The sequence below is a fragment of the Pinus tabuliformis genome, chromosome X (genome assembly GCF_031772625.1).
Source record: "Pinus tabuliformis cultivar Carrire ecotype Pingquan chromosome X, CPIR1, whole genome shotgun sequence".
NCBI classification, from domain to species: Eukaryota; Viridiplantae; Streptophyta; class Pinopsida; order Pinales; family Pinaceae; genus Pinus; species Pinus tabuliformis.
The window spans coordinates 322683166-322701643 of record NC_142308.1 but is presented as its reverse complement, the minus strand read 5'-3'; the positions used below and the strand labels follow the sequence as shown (position 1 = coordinate 322701643).

General features: G+C 32.5%; 1 protein-coding gene across 1 annotated transcript; it reads right to left on the bottom strand.

Moving 5' to 3' along the window:
- Window positions 1-14312: 14312 nt before the first annotated feature.
- On the bottom strand, window positions 14313-16379 carry LOC149139765 (uncharacterized). The gene is made up of 2 exons (XM_089450812.1): window positions 15492-16379; window positions 14313-14549 (listed from the first exon to the last, which is right to left on the bottom strand). The coding sequence occupies exons 1-2, from the start codon at window positions 16377-16379 to the stop codon at window positions 14313-14315; spliced, it is 1125 nt and encodes a 374-aa protein (XP_089306938.1).
- Window positions 16380-18478: the final 2099 nt, after the last annotated feature.

Sequence of the window (18478 nt, the reverse complement as noted above, 5' to 3'; positions counted from 1 at the left end):
ACAAATATTGAACGTATAACAACCCTAATAGAGTGTTTATTCTTCTCATAAAATGTCAAAGTCAAAACATTGCAAAGCTTGATTTACAAGCATAACTTAAATTTAATCAACAATGTCACGTAATCCAAACTCTTCGTCCTCTAGATTTTCATCATTGTCTTCTTCCAAAATATTTTCTGTTTCCTTTTGCACATTTTCCTCTTCTAATGGGTCTTTGATGTCTGCGAATCTCCCAATGTATGTCTTTCCAAACATTCTATGTAATGGTGGTTGGTGTTCCTTTGCCTTTTTTGCCACACATGATTCACTAAAGTCTCCTTTCTTCTACCCAATTTCTTGCATTGCATCTGGAAGAAATTGAAGAGCATTAATTCTTTGCTGAATGAAATTTCACTGTACTGGATCTTTTTCAATTGCAATGCAATTTCTTCCTTTTTGAAGGCAACATGCTAGTGTTGTACTTAATTATCAAGCACAAAAGAAATAACGAACTAAATTAGTACAATGACATATTAATTAAAAAATAACATATTGAAATTCAATTCCATATAATAAAACTTACCTGAGCCAGAAAATAAATCCAGAACCAAATCTCCTTCATTTGACTGCCACAAAGACATGGCTAAATCGAGCTCCTAAATAACATTGGGTTACATTGTTTATGTGCTCAAACGACTTGATCGAGTGCTTAAAAAGGGCTCAATTGAGCAATCATTTTTTCCACCCAAAATTGTCATCTCTTGGAGTGAAATCATATCATATGTAGCTAAAGGCTAGACAAAAAATGTTTGAGACAGAGACATAAACAGTCATAATACCTACACATATCCCTTATACAGGGATTTAGAGTGCCAGTCATTCAAACAATACAATTTAATATGTAATTCCATTTATTGATATTATCTTTTGGGATGTTTTTATAAAAAAAAAAAATTGAAAGGTTGTTAATATCCTCTCCTCTTATTGTTGCATTTATCCATACTTTAGTGATTAATAACTTCATAAATCAAACTAGAAATTGGTGAAGATAAATTGTGAAAACCAAGACTTACCCATTATGATCACTAGTTAAAAATGGTAGCAAGATCTTTGCGTCAAAGAGGACACCATCGGGTAAGATTTTGACAAACCTTATTTAATGTAGTTGTTAGTCTATATAGACTATGATGCTTTTAGTTTTGATTTGTTAATATATTTGTTTTAAAAGAAAAAAATAAAAATAAATTTAGTACCAAAGATAACATTTTTAATACAATTAAACTCAATTTTTAATTTTTATTTAAAAATCTCATCTAATTTAATCTTGTTTTTCATTTTTATTTAAATTAACTAAATATTTCATTATCACAATCTTTTATATATATAGATATATATATATATGTGTGTGTGTGTGTGTGTGTGTGTAATTCCATTTATTGATATTAAATATCCTCTCCTCTTATTGTTGCATTTATCCATACTTTTGTGATTAATAACTTCATAAATGAAACTAGAAATTGGTGAAGATAAATTGTGAAAACCAAGACTTACCCATTATGATCACTAGTTAAAAATGGTAGCAAGATCTTTGCATCAAAGAGGACACCACTGGGTAAGATTTTGACAAACCTTATTTAATGTAGTTGTTAGTCTATATAGACTATGATGCTTTCTGTTTTGATTTGTTAATATATTTGTTTTAAAAGAAAAAAATAAAGATAAATTTAGTACCAAAGATAACAATTTTTAATATAATTGTTTGGGGCGATTCTCAGAATCACCGGGTGGTGGGGCGATTCTCATAATCGCCCAGCCACCACCCAACCACCACGCGATTCTCAGAATCGCCCCACCACCCGGCGATTCTGAGAATCACTATTATCACCATTTTAAATGCCGATAATGTTATATGTTGAGACTGTTATTATTATTTATATGTATTCTTGTCTGTAGGCGTATACTCTATATCTTGAATTGAGTTACTTCTATAGATAGTCTATAGATATGTCAATTGGCTTGTAAAGCGTCTGTTCATGAATATTACTATAAAGCATTTGAAACCTCAGCACATCAACATTGCTTTCAATCATAAACAATGGACTCTATTATTTGAGTATATTCAACATGATTCTCAGTGATCAGTGGTTTATATGAATATATGTAGAGCCTCCGATGCCCTGGGTTTTTTAAGAAATACTGGGTGCAATTCAGAATCATGTTATTAAGGGGGCGAGGGCTTTGATTTTAGTATTTGTGGTTGAAACTATCCATTTCTCTTTCTGGGAATTTTGTTTTGTTATTAAATCAAATCCAACGTTTTCTATATCGCAGAAATTTCACTGCTCTCAACGACACGACAGCCGTGGGGGGTCTTATTAGAATGATGGGACATATTCAGGAATCAGAAGGATTATCACCACCACAAATGGAAATAATTGGTTAACTTCAATTCAACTGCATTATGCTCTGGAAGGGGATGCAAGTGTCAAGGATAAATATAACAAGGCCCTTCGCATGGTCTCGGATTCGTACAGGACAACCGAATCATATGGTAAGTAGTGTTTTATGCCCTTCATTGTAATTTAGTTGTAAATTTGTGTTATTGATACTTTCAATTAAAAAATCTAATGGTTTGCTTTGTGAGTAAGCTATGAGATAACCCCAAAAAGTTTAATGATGAGAGAATCATACTCAATCACATGAATTGTATAAGTCAAACCTTCCAATACATAAAAACACTGAAAATAAGTATTTCTACTCATTACTAGTTTTGTTGCCCTGTGCATGCATGTGTGCAGTGCAATTTCTTTGACTTTTCCACTTTTCCAGAAAAACAAAAAATGCATACTTGTTCCTCCCACATTTCCTTTGACATTTTCTAGCGCCCTGTTTCACAACCTAGTTGATCAAAATTAGTCCTTAACTGAACAATAAAAATAGTTAAATTTAAATAAATAAATAATTTAATGGTGAATATATATAATCTGATATATTAATTATTTCAAGTAAGTGGCCATTTATATTTTCTGGGTCATTGACTCATTAATAATAATGAGTGAATATCACATGTTAGAATATACATTTGCCATAATTTAATAAATGTCATATAGTGCTTCAGTTATTAGCGGGATATACACGAGATTAAAAGCCCAAAATAATGTAGAAATTCTTGTAAGATTATTAAAGATTAGGTAGCAATTTTTGAAATTTTTTATTACATTTTTTAAATTTCAACATTTTGAGTATCTCAACATTTTTTTATGTGAGAAATCTATTTAAAAAAACAATTCAAATACTCCAAGTATCTGACTTTTTGAATTTTTTTCACTGGATTCCTGCCCAAAAAACTGACTTCCAGGATATTTTTTGTTGCGTCGGAAAAACAACGCCACATGATATAAGCCTTGGGGTTATTTGTTGCCGTGTCGGACTGCAGAGTACAGAGTGGATGGTGGGCTGTACAGTATACAGAGCGAAGAGTGGGCTGTACAGTACGTTGTTTTAATTAAATTAATTAATAAGTAAATATTGGCTTGTCCAGTATACAACATTTGCCTTTATTAGCACCTCCTTGCAGTCTGGCAGATGTTGTGTCTGTGAGGGATTCGATTGCTCATGAGATGTGGTGACGAAAAGGTGCAGAGGTTCGTCTACTGTGTGTGGACAAATCTATGAAGAAAAGAAAAAAATGAGCTTGAAGCGGCTGAAAGTTTGAGGATTGCGCTTGCGTTTTGATAATTTGGCGGCGACTCCTCACCAAAATCAGTGGACGCCTTTGAAAATATGGACCAAACGAAGTGATCATTTCTTTGACATTTCATACGAATCAAAGGGATCATGGACCATGCGAGCTGGAAGCAAGAACTTATTTGAGTATACTCAACATGATTCTCGGTGATCAGTGGTTTATGTGAATATATGTAGAGCCTCCAATGCCCTGGGTTTTTTAAGAAATACTGGGTGCAATTCAGAATCATTTTATTAGTGGGGCAAGGGCTTCCACCTTGGTGTTAGTTATTTATTGGGTTTGTTGGGCCGATCGAAGCTAGAATTAACAGAAATATCATTCTTAGGGCATGTCATTTCAGGGATTTTTAGGAAGAGCCCAACCAACGTGCCCTGAGAATTAACCCTAGACTAATTGAAGTAAACTTTCACCAGCATATGGAAAAATCACAATATAATAAACAAAAATATTATTGTAATGATAATTGTCCCTCTTAAGATGATAAGAGGGTCGGCTTCGATTCCTAATATTATTACAGTGATGATTATTGTTAATCTAAATGTTGAGAAGACAGTGAGTTTGTGCTTTATGTGTGCACAAGGAGTGAAACACAAACCTTGAAACAATATATATTGAATATCATTATAATAATTCTTCAGGTTCTGTCGCATTGTTCTAAGTGTAAATCACCAAAAAACGAACAAATTAAATTAATGCCATTGAAATTCAAGAGCCCAAAGGTTTTCAGGTTTTGTAAACATCCTACCTCTGGTCAAGTTTTGGTGCTATGAACATCACAACTTCGTATTGACCCTTTTAACTGGCAAAAAGTTTCAAGAACTTGTTGTTAGATCCTTATTCCTTCCATTGTTAAATGAGAGATGCGGTCAGATGCATTGAAGCTAATTAGCTTAACACGTTAGAAAGGGTTTACTCGGTCAAATCTCCATATAAAATTAACGACTCTTGGATGGTAATTCACCAAAGTATCCAAGAGAAAGAAATGCTTGCAAAGTCTATTTTCGGTGATAATAGTGATTCTCAGAATCGCCCCAGCACCGCCCCGCCACCACCCGGGTGGTGGCGGGGAGGTGGTTGGCCACCACCCGGCGATTCTGAGAATCACTATTATCACCATTTTAAATGCCGATAATGTTATATGTTGAGACTGTTATTATTATTTATGTGTATTCTTTTCTGTAGGCGTATACTCTATATCTTGGAATGAGTTACTTCTATGGATAGTCTATAGATATGTCAATTGGCTTGTAAAGCGTCTGTTCCTGCGCCAACCATGGGAAGAGCAGAAAATGAAGCTTCTTCTTCTCACCATCACCGTCCATCTGGATGGAGGATATATGTAATTTGGGTGGTTATCTCTGATTTCTGTGTTGAATTTATAGATGAAAATAGCAGCTTGCTTTTTAACAATGGACAGAGAATACTTAGTCAGGGCGGCAGATAGGAAAAGAAAAGAAGTGACATGCTCTGCATTTTGCGTTGAAGACAAAAGTTGCATTCAAACCTGAGATGTTAAGATTGATACCATTGTAAACCCGTGAAGTGTGACTGCGTTTTTCTTTTTCTAATACTTTTCCGTCTTCTAAAATATCATTTAAAATAGGTTAAATATTTTATAAAAAAATTATAATTTTTTTACATATATATGGGGGTTAATTAGCTTTTTCATGGGATAACTCCAAAAGGGAAATCGGAAGAGCAACCTAGCAGTGTGTCTCAGTCAGATTTCCATTGCAGATTTTAGTGAAGCTTCTGCCGAGAGGGAGGTTAGCAATATGATGGTGTTTAAACAAAATACTATATCTCCAAGAAAATTACATTCTCCAAAACTCTTGTTTTGCCATCATATAACATTTTACATGCATAAATCTAAGGGTTATACCTTGTTTAACCACTATATTGTATTTTATAAAACATATTCACACTGTATTTTATTAGATGTACCTTATTTTCTTCCTAGTGGTTATACCTTGTTTCTTTCAATAACCCTTGCAATTATTTCATAAAAAGTAGTTGTAGTAAATTTATATAGCAACATTGTAGCTCTAGTAATAGATTTATTTTCTACAAATAGTATATTTGTTGAATTGAATTTTTGCAGAAATAAAAAACTAGTTTTATCATTGTAAGAATTTTTAATTGTTAAATTGATTTTAAACTATTGTACATATTAGTATTAACTGTTGACTAGTTTAATTGAGCCAATTATAGTATGTAATTACCTCTATATCACTTGTTAATAATTGGTAATTGTTAATAATTGGTAAATTCACTTAGAGACCAGTAAACATGAAATGAATAGCCAAATTGAAAGCTCATGACACAACATTGACATATAAAGTAGATTCTATATAAGAGATTGTAGGAGCTTGTCACGTGCAATAGATTTGGATTATTGATCCGACCACTAATTCAATGGATGGTGTTTGACATGAAGAGATTGAAATATGTTACTCATGAAGTAGATGGTGGGATTGGAAAAAAAAAACATAAGAGCAATAGCAAGTTTTATTTTCCTCTTTATTCATGGTTCCATAAGGGTTTGACCATGGTGAAAAGTTTTATCATTACCCTTTCCATATGGTTCCATTTAAGGCTTTAAATTAGATTGTGGTTACACATGGAGATGCCAGTTTTATTTATACCCTCTCTTTATGTTTCAACATAATGCCTGATCCATTTTAAATAAGAATTGAGTTTTTATTCATACCATATTTTATAGTTATATCAAAGGTTTTTTCATTTTAAAGAAAAGTGAAGTCCTATGGATATGGCAAATTTTATTAATACCTTTTTTTTTCCATGTTCATTTTTTTTTTCATGTTTTTTTAGATTGAATTCTAATTATATTTTAAAAAATAGTATAATTTAGTAAACATGAAGAGGAGTATTAGTTTTATAAGACTCATAATTGTTATGGTGATTATATGAATAATTATTATATCTAATAGTTGGATTTGGTTTACGGAATTAGGAAAAATGTTGTTATACTCCTAGAGGTCAGAGGCCCCAAGGAATTCGGCAAAATGTTGTACATCTCTAAAGTATGTTGTAAAATGTTGTTATGTCCCTAAAGTATGAGCCTCTCTACAATTTAGTTTGAGAACTTAGTATGGGGTCAAGGTATAAGTGTTAGATGGCTAAATGTTAGATATGTAAGAGATGTGAATATCTCTTAAAAGTTAGGCTCATAAGTATACATGGTTAAATGTTAGATATGTAAGAGTTAAATATGTGAATATTTTTTAAAAGTTAGGCTCATTAGTATACACATGTTATCTTTTAAAAGTTAGGCTCATAAGTATACCTTATTTTCTTCCCAGTGGTTATACCTTGTTTCTTTCAATAGCCCTTGCAATTATTTCATAAAAAGTAGTTGTAGTAAATTTATATAGCAACATTGTATCCCTAGTAATAGATTTATTTTCTACAAATAGTATATTTGTTGAATTGAATTTTTGCAGACATAAAAAACTAGTTTTGTCATTGTAAGAATTTTTAATTGTTAAATTGATTTTAAACTATTGTACATATTAGTATTAACTGTTGACTAGTTTAATTGAGCCAATTATAGTGTGTAATTACCTTTATATCACTTGTTAATAATTGGTAAATTCACTTAGAGACCAGTAAACGTGAAATGGATAGCCAAACTAAAAGCTCATGACACAACATTGATATATAAAGTGATTCTATATAAGAGATTGTAGAAGCTTGTCACGTGCAATAGATTTGGATTATTGATCCGACCATTAATTCAATGGATGGTGTTTGAGATGAAGAGATTGAAATATGTTACTCATGAAGTAGATGGTGGGGTTGAAAAAAAAAATAAGAGCAATAGCAAGTTTTATTTTCCTCTTTATTCATGGTTCCATAAGGGTTTGACCATGGTGAAAAGTTTTATCGTTACCCTTTCCATATGGTTCCATTTAAGGCTTTAAATTAGATTGTGGTTACACATGGAGATGCCAATTTTATTTATACCCTCTCTTTATGTTTCAACATAAGGCCTGATCCATTTTAAATAAGAATTGAGTTTTTATTTATACCATATTTTATGGTTATATCAAAGGTTTTTTCATTTTAAAGAAAAGTGAAGTCCTATGGATATGGAAAATTTTATTAATACCTTTTTTTCCATGTTCATTTTTTTTCATGTTTTTTTAGATTGAATTCTAATTATATTTTAAAAAATAGTATAATTTAGTAAACATGAAGAGAAGTATTAGTTGTATAAGGCTCATAATTGTTATGGTGATTATATGAATAATTATTATATCTAATAGTTGGATTTGGTTTACGGAATTAGGAAAAATGTTGTTATACTCCTAGAGGTCAAAGGCCCCGAGGAATTCGGCAAAATGTTGTACATCTCTAAAGTATGTTGTAAAATGTTGTTATGTCCCTAAAGTATGAGCCTCTCTACAATTTAGTTTGAGAATGTAGTACGGGGTCAATGTATAAGTGTTAGATGGTTAAATGTTAGATATGTAAGGGATGTGAATATCTTTTAAAAGTTAGGCTCATAAGTATACATGGTTAAATGTTAGATATGTAAGAGTTAAATATGTGAATATCTTTTAAAAGTTAGGCTCATAAGTATACATATGTTATATTTTAAAAGTTAGGCTCATAAGTATACCTTATTTTCTTCCCAGTGGTTATACCTTGTTTCTTTCAATAGCCCTTGCAATTATTTCATAAAAAGTAGTTGTAGTAAATTTATATAGCAACATTGTAGCCCTAGTAATAGATTTATTTTCTACAAATAGTATATTTGTTGAATTGAATTTTTGCAGACATAAAAAACTAGTTTTATCATTGTAAGAATTTTTAATTGTTAAATTGATTTTAAACTATTGTACATATTAGTATTAAATGTTGACTATTTTAATTGAGCCAATTATAGTATATAATTACCTTTATATCACTTGTTAATAATTGGTAAATTCACTTAGAGACCAGTAAACGTGAAATGGATAGCCAAATTGAAAGCTCATGACACAACATTGATATATAAAGTAGATTCTATATAAGAGATTGTAGGATCTTGTCACGTGCAATAGATTTGGATTATTGATCCGACCATTAATTCAATGGATGGTGTTTGAGATGAAGAGATTGAAATATGTTACTCATGAAGTAGATGGTGGGATTGAAATAAAAAAAAACATAGCACCATTGATGTTGATGTTATGGTTGAGAACATGTTGAATTTATACTTAGAAAAGAAAATTGATATTCTACCAAAAACATTAATGTGTTTTTTTCCTCATAAACAACTTTGTTTGGCACATAAAAATTTGGTTTTATTAGCATTTTTTTTAAAGTTTGAAAATTGACCATAAAAAAAAAAAAAAACAAACAAACAAAAACATCGTTCCAGTATCATCACTTTTTCGTTTTGAAGCTATATTTTGCACAAAAATTTCGTAGTAAATTTTGTAGTCACTGCCATTTTTAAAACATGTTCAAAATTGACCCCTAAAAATAAAATCATCGTTCCAATATACACACTTTTCGTTTTTAGCATTGTTTTTGATGTTTTTTCGGGGTTTTTTGGCCAGAGTTCCCATTTCAAAGTTGACATTGTTTCATTCATTTCATCGGAAAGTGGTCCATCAGTTTTCATCCGGAATTGCTTCATGTTCGGCTACCTTCATCGGGCTTTCTTTTCCTGAAGGTTCTTACATCCTTCTACAAAGTTCTTCATGGAAGAGATTTGTAATTCATCCCTTCGGTAGTCCTTCATAAGCTCATCCAGATACTAGTTTGTAAATAATGAATACTTAAATCATAATTACCTTGTGATGGTTTTTCATCATGACATATTCTTGTAAGCATCAACATCCTGCATATATGTTGACACATCTCCTTAAAGATATGTATTGTCAAGGGTCTCCATCTTTTTCCAGACTTTTATTCGAGTCTTCATATCTTTCTGGGAGATTTCATAGTCAAATATTCTTGTATGTTGACTTCCTTTATCATAGTTTCACAACTTCATGATCTCTTCCTTCCTTTCTTTACACATTTCATTCTCAGGAGCGTCATAGTTCCTTAATTGTAATTAGAACATCTCAACTTCCATGATCTAATAAATATTTGACTCATGCATTATAACATCTTTTTGAGGGAGGAGATCCTTTCTTCGATCATGCCTCTTAAGAGAAATGATCCATGTTATATGTAACCATATGACATGACTTCCACAATATTGAATTTGAGCATACATACCTCATTTTTCTGGGCCATACATACTTCCTGCAGAAAAGGAAAAATTCCTTTGAATGAAGGAATTTCATTCTCTTGATCTGCTTCACTATCATGTTATCATATCATCATTTTATGAATTCCACAAGATTGGAATTCTTGAAGAAACATTTACATTTCCTCTTGATCAGTGAATCATTTCATTGAAGATTACATCAGAGAATCTTTCCGGATCTTGTATATCCTCATCCTACCAATGTTATCTTTTGTATGATAACCCTTTTACTGGATGACTTCTATAATTATCAAATGAGGTTTCTAAGAGATATATCTTACATATTTGACCTTCATAGGTTTTGTTCCAGACATGCATCATATTGCCCGAGCTCTTACTTCTAATGGTTATACCATGCATCTTATCTTATTTACAATGCTTTCTATATACAATAGAAGAGTACCTTTTTAGTGATGGAGGTTCTCTTAGTCATAGTAGAGATCTTTCACTTCCTCCTTCTTAGTCTTATTTGTTTTAGGCTCCTCTACTTTTTCGGTAATATGGGCTTCAAGATTCCTTATTTCTCTTGTTATTGTCCCTTATAATTTTAGGACAATTTCTTCAATAGTGCCCATATTCTTGACATCCATAGCATTGTACCTTATCCATGTTCTTCTTCTTCTTTTGAGGACCAAATTTTCCAAACTTTCCTTTTCTTCTTGTCATAGCAGCATAGGCTTGATTATGCTCATTTGATCCTACATCAGTCTTTTCTTTCAGTCTAGTTTCTTCGATCTTACATAGTGACCATAGATCTTGAAATGGAGTAGCTTCTTTCTTCCCATAAATACTTGAAGTAAAGTTACCCCATTCTTCCGGTAGTGCATTTAATACCACTGTTGTCATTTCTCTATCAGACATGACTTCTCCCAGATCTTGCAGTTGATCTCTTATTTCTGAAATCCTCATAAAATATGAGGTTATTCCATCTTCCTTTGTCATCTTTAGCTTGTAGAGTTCCTGCCTCAATGAGATTACTTCTCCTACAGTGCTTACAAAAAAAAACTCTACCAATTTGTCATATATTTCTTTTGAAGTTTCGAGTTTAGATACATATGGGATAAGAGAGTCTTTGATGGATTCTATGAGAATCCTCTAGGCCCTCACTTCCCCCTTCATGAATCTAGCATGTGCTTGAGTATCCTCTTTGGTAGGTTGGGTTATTGATCCCTTGATGTGATCCATGACCTCATTTTCAATGAGATTTAGATCAATTCTTTTCTTCCATGCAAGGAAGTTTGAAGCCCCAACCAATTTGTTGCTTTCCTTGTAGAAAGACATTTTGATAGTATTAGATGAAGTCATAAACTTACTTGAGTGATTGATGCTTGATTTCTCCTTAATCTTTGATGTTGATTGAAGATTACTCATTGAAGATTTGATCAGAGAGGGTTTGCTTCACGATCCTTCTTGAATGTTCCAGACTTCTTTTGTTGAAGATCTTGGACATGCTTCTAAGGCTTTGGTATGATGAAGATCTTGATCTCTTGCTTGGTGTTCCTTGACTTTCTTTGCTCCTTCTTTGAAGTTCGATTCTCGTGTCTCTTCTTTCTTGAATGCCCCTCCTAGACTTCAGCACCTTAGCTTTGATATCATGTTGAGAAATAAAAAATGTAAACTTTGAAACGGGAACTGATACGGTTACCCGTTTTTTTTTAGGTAACAAAAAAATCATCCGATTTTGAAAAGCATTGATCCATAATACACTTTTGTTTTTGGGAGTATATTTATGACACTTTAAATTTTCTTATGTATCAAGTATAATTTTATTTTTTTAAATGTTAGTGATTTTCATGTTGATTTTGAAATATGTTGGTGCAACATCAATCTCTTTTTTTAGAGGGCTTATTTTTGACACTTCAAATTTTCTAATGTATTAAGTGTGGATCACTTTTTTTAGAAGGTTTATTTTCAACACTTTAAATTTTCTAATGTATTAAGTGTGGATATTTTTTTTTAAATGTTGGTGATTTTCATGTAGATTTTGAAAAGCATCAACATTTTTTTAAGGACATTTTTAACACTTTAAAATATCTTATGTCCTAAGTATGCACAATTGTTTCTTAAATGTCAATTATTTAAAAAAAATTCAAGTTGTCTTATTTCTCTTATGGTTTTTAGTCCTAGGACGTTAGTTTTTAATGGTTTTCCAAACATGTTTTTTTTTATAATTGAATTTTCAATTTTTTTGCAAAAAAATAAATAATAATAACACAATATATATATATATATATATATAACACAAAAAGACAAAAAAAATGTAAAAAAACATAATTATCATGAAAAATAATATATATATATATATATAACAAAATTTTAAAAACTATAAAATACAAAAACAAAATAGAAACAAACATAATTATATATATATATATATAAGATTAACCCAAAAATACAAGAAAATGAAATAATTTTAAATAATTAGAAAATAAAAAACAAATAACAAAATAAAAACAAGAGAATTAAATTAAAAAATAACAAAAAAAACATTATAATTAAAAAAAAACAATTATAATTTTTTTTTAATATATATCTATATATATACTAAGTCACCATGTTCGTGTTTGAGTTTGAGTTCGGCGACCATGAAATTCGAATAAAGTTTGGCAACTAAAATTTTGTTGATAAAGTTCGACATAAAATTTGACATATAGAAATTCGAAAAAAAAATGTATATATATATATATATATATATAATCAATTTAAAGTCAAATTCAAATAAATTTTTGGCTTAGCAAGAGAACAAAGGCTAGAAAATTTATTAAATTTTATAAATTTTGTGTGATCAATTTTGGTCATTTTCAAGCCTTTTAATGTTAATGTTTATTGTAATTATCCTCCAAATTATATGCGTTAGAATCTACAGGTAAATATATTGGCAATGCTTTCCAATAATTTTTCATATCTCAAGGCATATCTTGCTAAAGAACTATTCCTTACACTCCACAGTAAAATGTAGTAACAACACAGAAGAATAGGGCTATCATGGAGAAGGTTGGTGGCTTGCTTCACTCCAAGAAAATGAAACTTCCATTTTGGGAATAGATTGGTGTTTCCACAATCCATGTCATCAATAGAAAATCTATTCGTCCTCTCACAAATATGACTCCATATGAGAAATGGTATGGCAGCAAACATCCTATTTCACATTTCAAAATTTCTGGATCTGCTGCATGGGCTTATGCTCCTAATTATAGACAAAACCCATCAGCATCTCTAGACTCCTAGTACACTTTAATTGGTGAAAACGAAACTTTTCAGGGATACTGCCTTTAATATCCCACCACTCATAGAGTGGTTGAATATAGAGAGGCTATTTTAATAGGTTTCTACTCATGTAAAACCAAGATCTCTCTCGCCATCACTAAATTGGAAAACAAAAAAGAGGAGCTCTGTTGATTTTTAGCTTTGTCAATCACTGAATTTATGATAAAACAATTTACAAATGTACATGATGCAAAATCAAATGGAATAAGCTGAAAATTATTTTTGATATTGTTGATGAGGCTTCTATAATGTATTTAAACTTTAAAACATGTAGTTTATGCCACATAAAATGGACACTAAAGTAAAATAATTAACCATGACTAGAATGTTCAGTAATGAATTTGAAGTGGTTGGTGTTCACATAAAAGATAAGGAGTCCGTAACTTTAACACTAAGAGCCTTACCATCGTCTTATAAACCCTTCAAAACCCTTTTGAAATTAATTGGGAAAGTGAGAAAGATGAGAAGAGGTTTTTATTTGCTAATGAAGAAAGAGTATGACTTGTGCCAAGAGGAATTTAGCACATCTATGATCTGAAAAAGCCTCCTATGGTAAATGGGGAATAGCAGCAAAATCAGAAGCAGAAAAAACCAAATAGTTGCCATAAAGGTATCTCTATTTCACATGCAAAAGACTGTTTCATTTTGTTAAAAAGTTGAGCATTTTCAAAAGGATTGAGATAATAGTAAATAATAGTAAATAACCTTCAAAAGGATGCCAAGAACCTTTATTCTTTATGATAGCAGTCAACTTTAATACCAAGTGCTGAAAATAGTCCTAAAATCACCACTCCTTTTTAGGTTAGATTGAAGCAAGCAAATAGTGGAAATAAACTTAAGCCACTAATATGTTTTCAAACCTCTTTTCGTTTATGACAGTGAGCAGTAAACCATGAAGTGAGCTAATAATGGGAGCAATTAGTTCTTCAATATATCAAAATATAATTATATATAAACTCAAAAGTTTAAACTTTAAAGTAGCTTGGCAGTTTTAGAAAATTGTTCATGCAAAAAGTAAACTAGAAATCTAAAACAGGAACACAAGTTTTATTCTTGATGTTCCAGTTGCCCACTTTTTATATCAAAAAGTTCTATGTCATCAAGAGCAGTATGAGTTGTGAATCCACTAGATGCTTCAGCATCAGATTCATCAGTGAATTCCATGTCAGTGTTTATGTCATTATCAATGTACAAATTAGCATCATCCATTGTTGCATTTGGAACAGGATCGATCCACAGAGTAGAAGAATTGGATGACTCTTTAGCCACATTCTTCAATAACAACTGCAAGTTACTACGAACATAAACAAGATCTTCTAATCTTCCAGATAAAAATCTATTTCATTTTTTGGAATGAATGTGGTCAAAGGAACTCCAATTCCTTTCACATGTTGATGCACTTGCTCCCTGGCTTAAGATACGAATTGCAAAATTTTTCAATTTTGGTGCCCTTGAACCATAAAATTCCCACCATATTGCTGGATCACTTCTGATCCTATCATACTTTGCTGATTATGTTCCAAATAACCCTTATTCTAACCTGTATGCCCTCAACTGACTTCTGATCAAACCTACAATACCTGGATCTGGATTTAGCTTCTCAATAGATTGGATAAGTCCATTCATGATTTCTTCATCCCTATGTCTTGGTAACCCAAACAATCTAGGGTCCAAATAGCATGCTGCTGCATGTAATGGACTATGCATCATCTTCCACCTATGATCAATTAAATCCCATATCTCCTTGTAATCAGCTTCCACATTATCAAAAGCAATTGCAATGGTCTCTTTGCAATGATCAATGCTTTCATAAACAAAACCCATACAAGGTTTGTCACCATCAACCATGCGAAGCACATTAACAATTAGGCCACAAATTTTTAAAACCTTGTTTGCATTTTCCCAAAAGACATTATTGAGCACTATTTGTTCAACATTTTTCCCCTTAGTTTCTTTTGAGAGGGTAGATCTCTCCCACTCAATAGGGCAAAAAACAGCTCTTAGGCTCGCTTTTTCCTCAACAACTCTTTTCAGAGTAATATAAAAAGTGGCAAACCTTGTATCACAAGGCCTCAACAACTCTTTTGATGCATTCTTCTTGTATATGCTCAAAGTGAGATGATGGTTGATGATGAAGTTTGAAATTGTTTTGGCTCTTCAGATTGTTTCATTGACCCAAGGAAATTTAGCTAAGTCATGCAACATTAAATCCAAGCAGTGAGCTACACAAGGGGTCCAATAAATCTGATTATATTTTTCGATAATCAGCTTCCCTGCACCAACACAATTTGATGCATTATCTGTAACAACATGGACAACATTTTCCACCCCAACCTCTTGAATCGCTTCATCCAAATTTCCAAAAATAGATTCTGATGTCTTCACTCGATCCATTGCATTTATTGCCTTCAAGAAAATTACCCCTTGAGGACAATAAACAAGCACATTGATCAATGGGCGATGACACAAATCTGACCAACCATCACTCAAAATTGTGCATCCTGTAAGCTTCCAACACTCTTTAATATCAACCAACTTTCCTGTCACTCTGTCTTTTGCTCTCTTTAGCAAAGTTGTCCTTAAAGCTTCAGATCTAGGAGGAACATAGCCCTTCCCAAAATCAATGGCCTTTTTAATTGCATTTTTAAAATATGGACTCCTCGTCACATTAAAGGGAATTGCACATGCATAAAAATATTCAGCAACAGCATCATCAACTTCCTGTTTCTCAACAAGTTTCCAGAATTGATTTAATGTTTTCGTTCCACCTGTTTTTGCTTGAATAGAACTTGATCCACCAATGTTTGAAACTGAATTAATGGTGTTGGAGGAAGACATGACAATCTCCCTCTCAATTCGTTGCCTCTTATTTACCCTTTTCTGCTTTTGCATCTGTGAATTGGAATGGTCTTTTTGCACCGTGGCTTTTTGTTCATCGGTGATCTTAGTGCAGGCTTCAACACCACCTCCACTTCCATTGCTAATACCGAGAAGGTGATCCACTGCTCTAGTTAAAGTGCCAGTGAAATTATGTCCACACAGCTGACATGAAAGATTAAAACCATCTTTTTGGACAAAATTCCAAGCTACAACAGTTGATTTTGGGGGTGCCATTGAAATTTGAAGGTTCTGAACCTATGATTGTTGAAAACTGGTGAAGACTTGAAGTCTGAAATGTCTGCAATTTTTTTTTAATTTACATTTTCATTAGTTGGAAAAAGGAAAAGTGATTCAAAACAGTTTTCTTACACAGGCCATACAAAAGTGATTCAAAACAGTGTACTGTTGTAGCTTTTTATTTTCTTACACAGGCCATACACTTCAGATCTAAAAGATTTAATGACCCTAACTGTTTTTAGTTAAAATTCAGTCAATTAACTAAAAACAATTTAGAAAAGTTCAATAAATTAACTAAAAATAGTTCAGAATTTTCATAACAGGCCTGAGGCCATACACTTCACTGTTCAGATCTAACTGTTTTTAAATTTTAGCATGTATCAAATTTCAATGTGGAGTTGAATACAGCGCTGAGCAGGAATCATATCACATTTCTGTGTAAGTGAACTTTCTACCTTCTTGCACAGAAACCTGGAACTTGGAAGTTCAATTGAAGCTTAATGAAAGTGTTTTTCAAATTGGACTGTCTTTTCAGAAACACTGCATCACAGTTTTGTGTTACGTGACTTCCAGTTCCAAGCAAGTGGAAATAAGTTACAAGATTTATGTAAATATAAATGTTGCTGAAGGCAAGAAAAGACACAAAACAAACAGTTCAACTTCCATGACAATTAATTGCTCCCATTATTGGCTCACTTCATGGTTTACTGCTAGGATTTATATCTGTTTTAATTAAGGGTAGGTAAAAACAGGTGTCTTAATTCCATGACAATTAAGACAAATGCTGACTCTATCCTTGATTTCTGTAAATCTCTTATTCGACGCATGGAAGGGGCGATTTAGGTTTCTTAGACGCCATTGATTTCTTGTTTAAAGGAATAGACTTGCTTGACAGAGGTTGATTTGCATTGGAAGATATCAATTCTTTCATTCTTGAAGAAATTTAGTCTTTCCCATGCTTAATCTGATCAACTGGCCATTAGAAGTGGCAATTGTGAACAACAAGAAGCAGGGTTGATTCAAATTGTCTCATAGAAGGAATTGGTTTTTCATGAAGGAATCAAAAGGCAGCAGAATAATTGGTCCAGCATTTTGAGTTGATGCTGCAGAAATAATTAAACGTACAATAAACAGATCTAGACTAGGGAATGAATGGTCTCCTAGCAAATTACCAGGCCTATATAGAAAGCTAGAAAATGAACTGTAGGTGTCTTCATAGCTGCTAGAGTAGAAGAGGTCTTGTTGCTCTGAAGAAGGGAGTGGACTTGGTTCAAACATTCCACAATGAGAAGTTGCCAGAAGATATCCCAGAGAGCTACAAATTCCCGAGGAGTTTATAGCCTTGCTAGTCATAGACCACAATAAGAAAATTTGTCAGATAATGACAAACTAGACTAAAGATACTTCTCCCACCAAACAATAGAGGCACCACTAAGTAGGCTTGGTTCAAATATTTAGAATGGTTGGTTCACTGGAGTTCTGGTAAGTGATCGAATTTGTTCTTAAAATCAAGGATAGAGACAAACATTCAAAGAGGATTGAAGGTAGTTTTGAGTCTGATTGCTAATATTCATTCTCAAAGAAGATTTCAAGCAGAAGAGAGGATATGAAGTTGGTCTGGAGTCTGATGGCTATCTCTTTTTTCAACAGAAGATCAGTGATGGACAAAGGGAAGTATTTTGTTATTGCGGTGAGGTCTCATGCATAGTAATCTTCTGTTTCTTTGAGATTTTGTAGTCTGTCATTCTTATAAATTTATAAAGAACTGAGCAATGCTTTATTTGTTGCGAGTCCTACCTAAACGCTGAACCCTGGTCCCTAAGCAGTGAGAGTGAGAGCCTGATGGCTGCGCAGCAAGAGTCCTCAGAGAGTCGGACCTCGATCAAGAGACGCGTCAGCAGCTGTAGACTGGTCACTGAAGACATCTTCTGAAATGAAACCCTCCAGCAGCTGTAGACTGGACTGCAACTTGCAAGTTTGCAACAGAGTTTGGACCACAATGAAACCCTTCGAAGTTCGAACAATGAACAATGAAACCCGGCGAACAATGAAACCCGCGGGTTACAGGCAATTTGTTAAAACGCGCGAAAAAAACG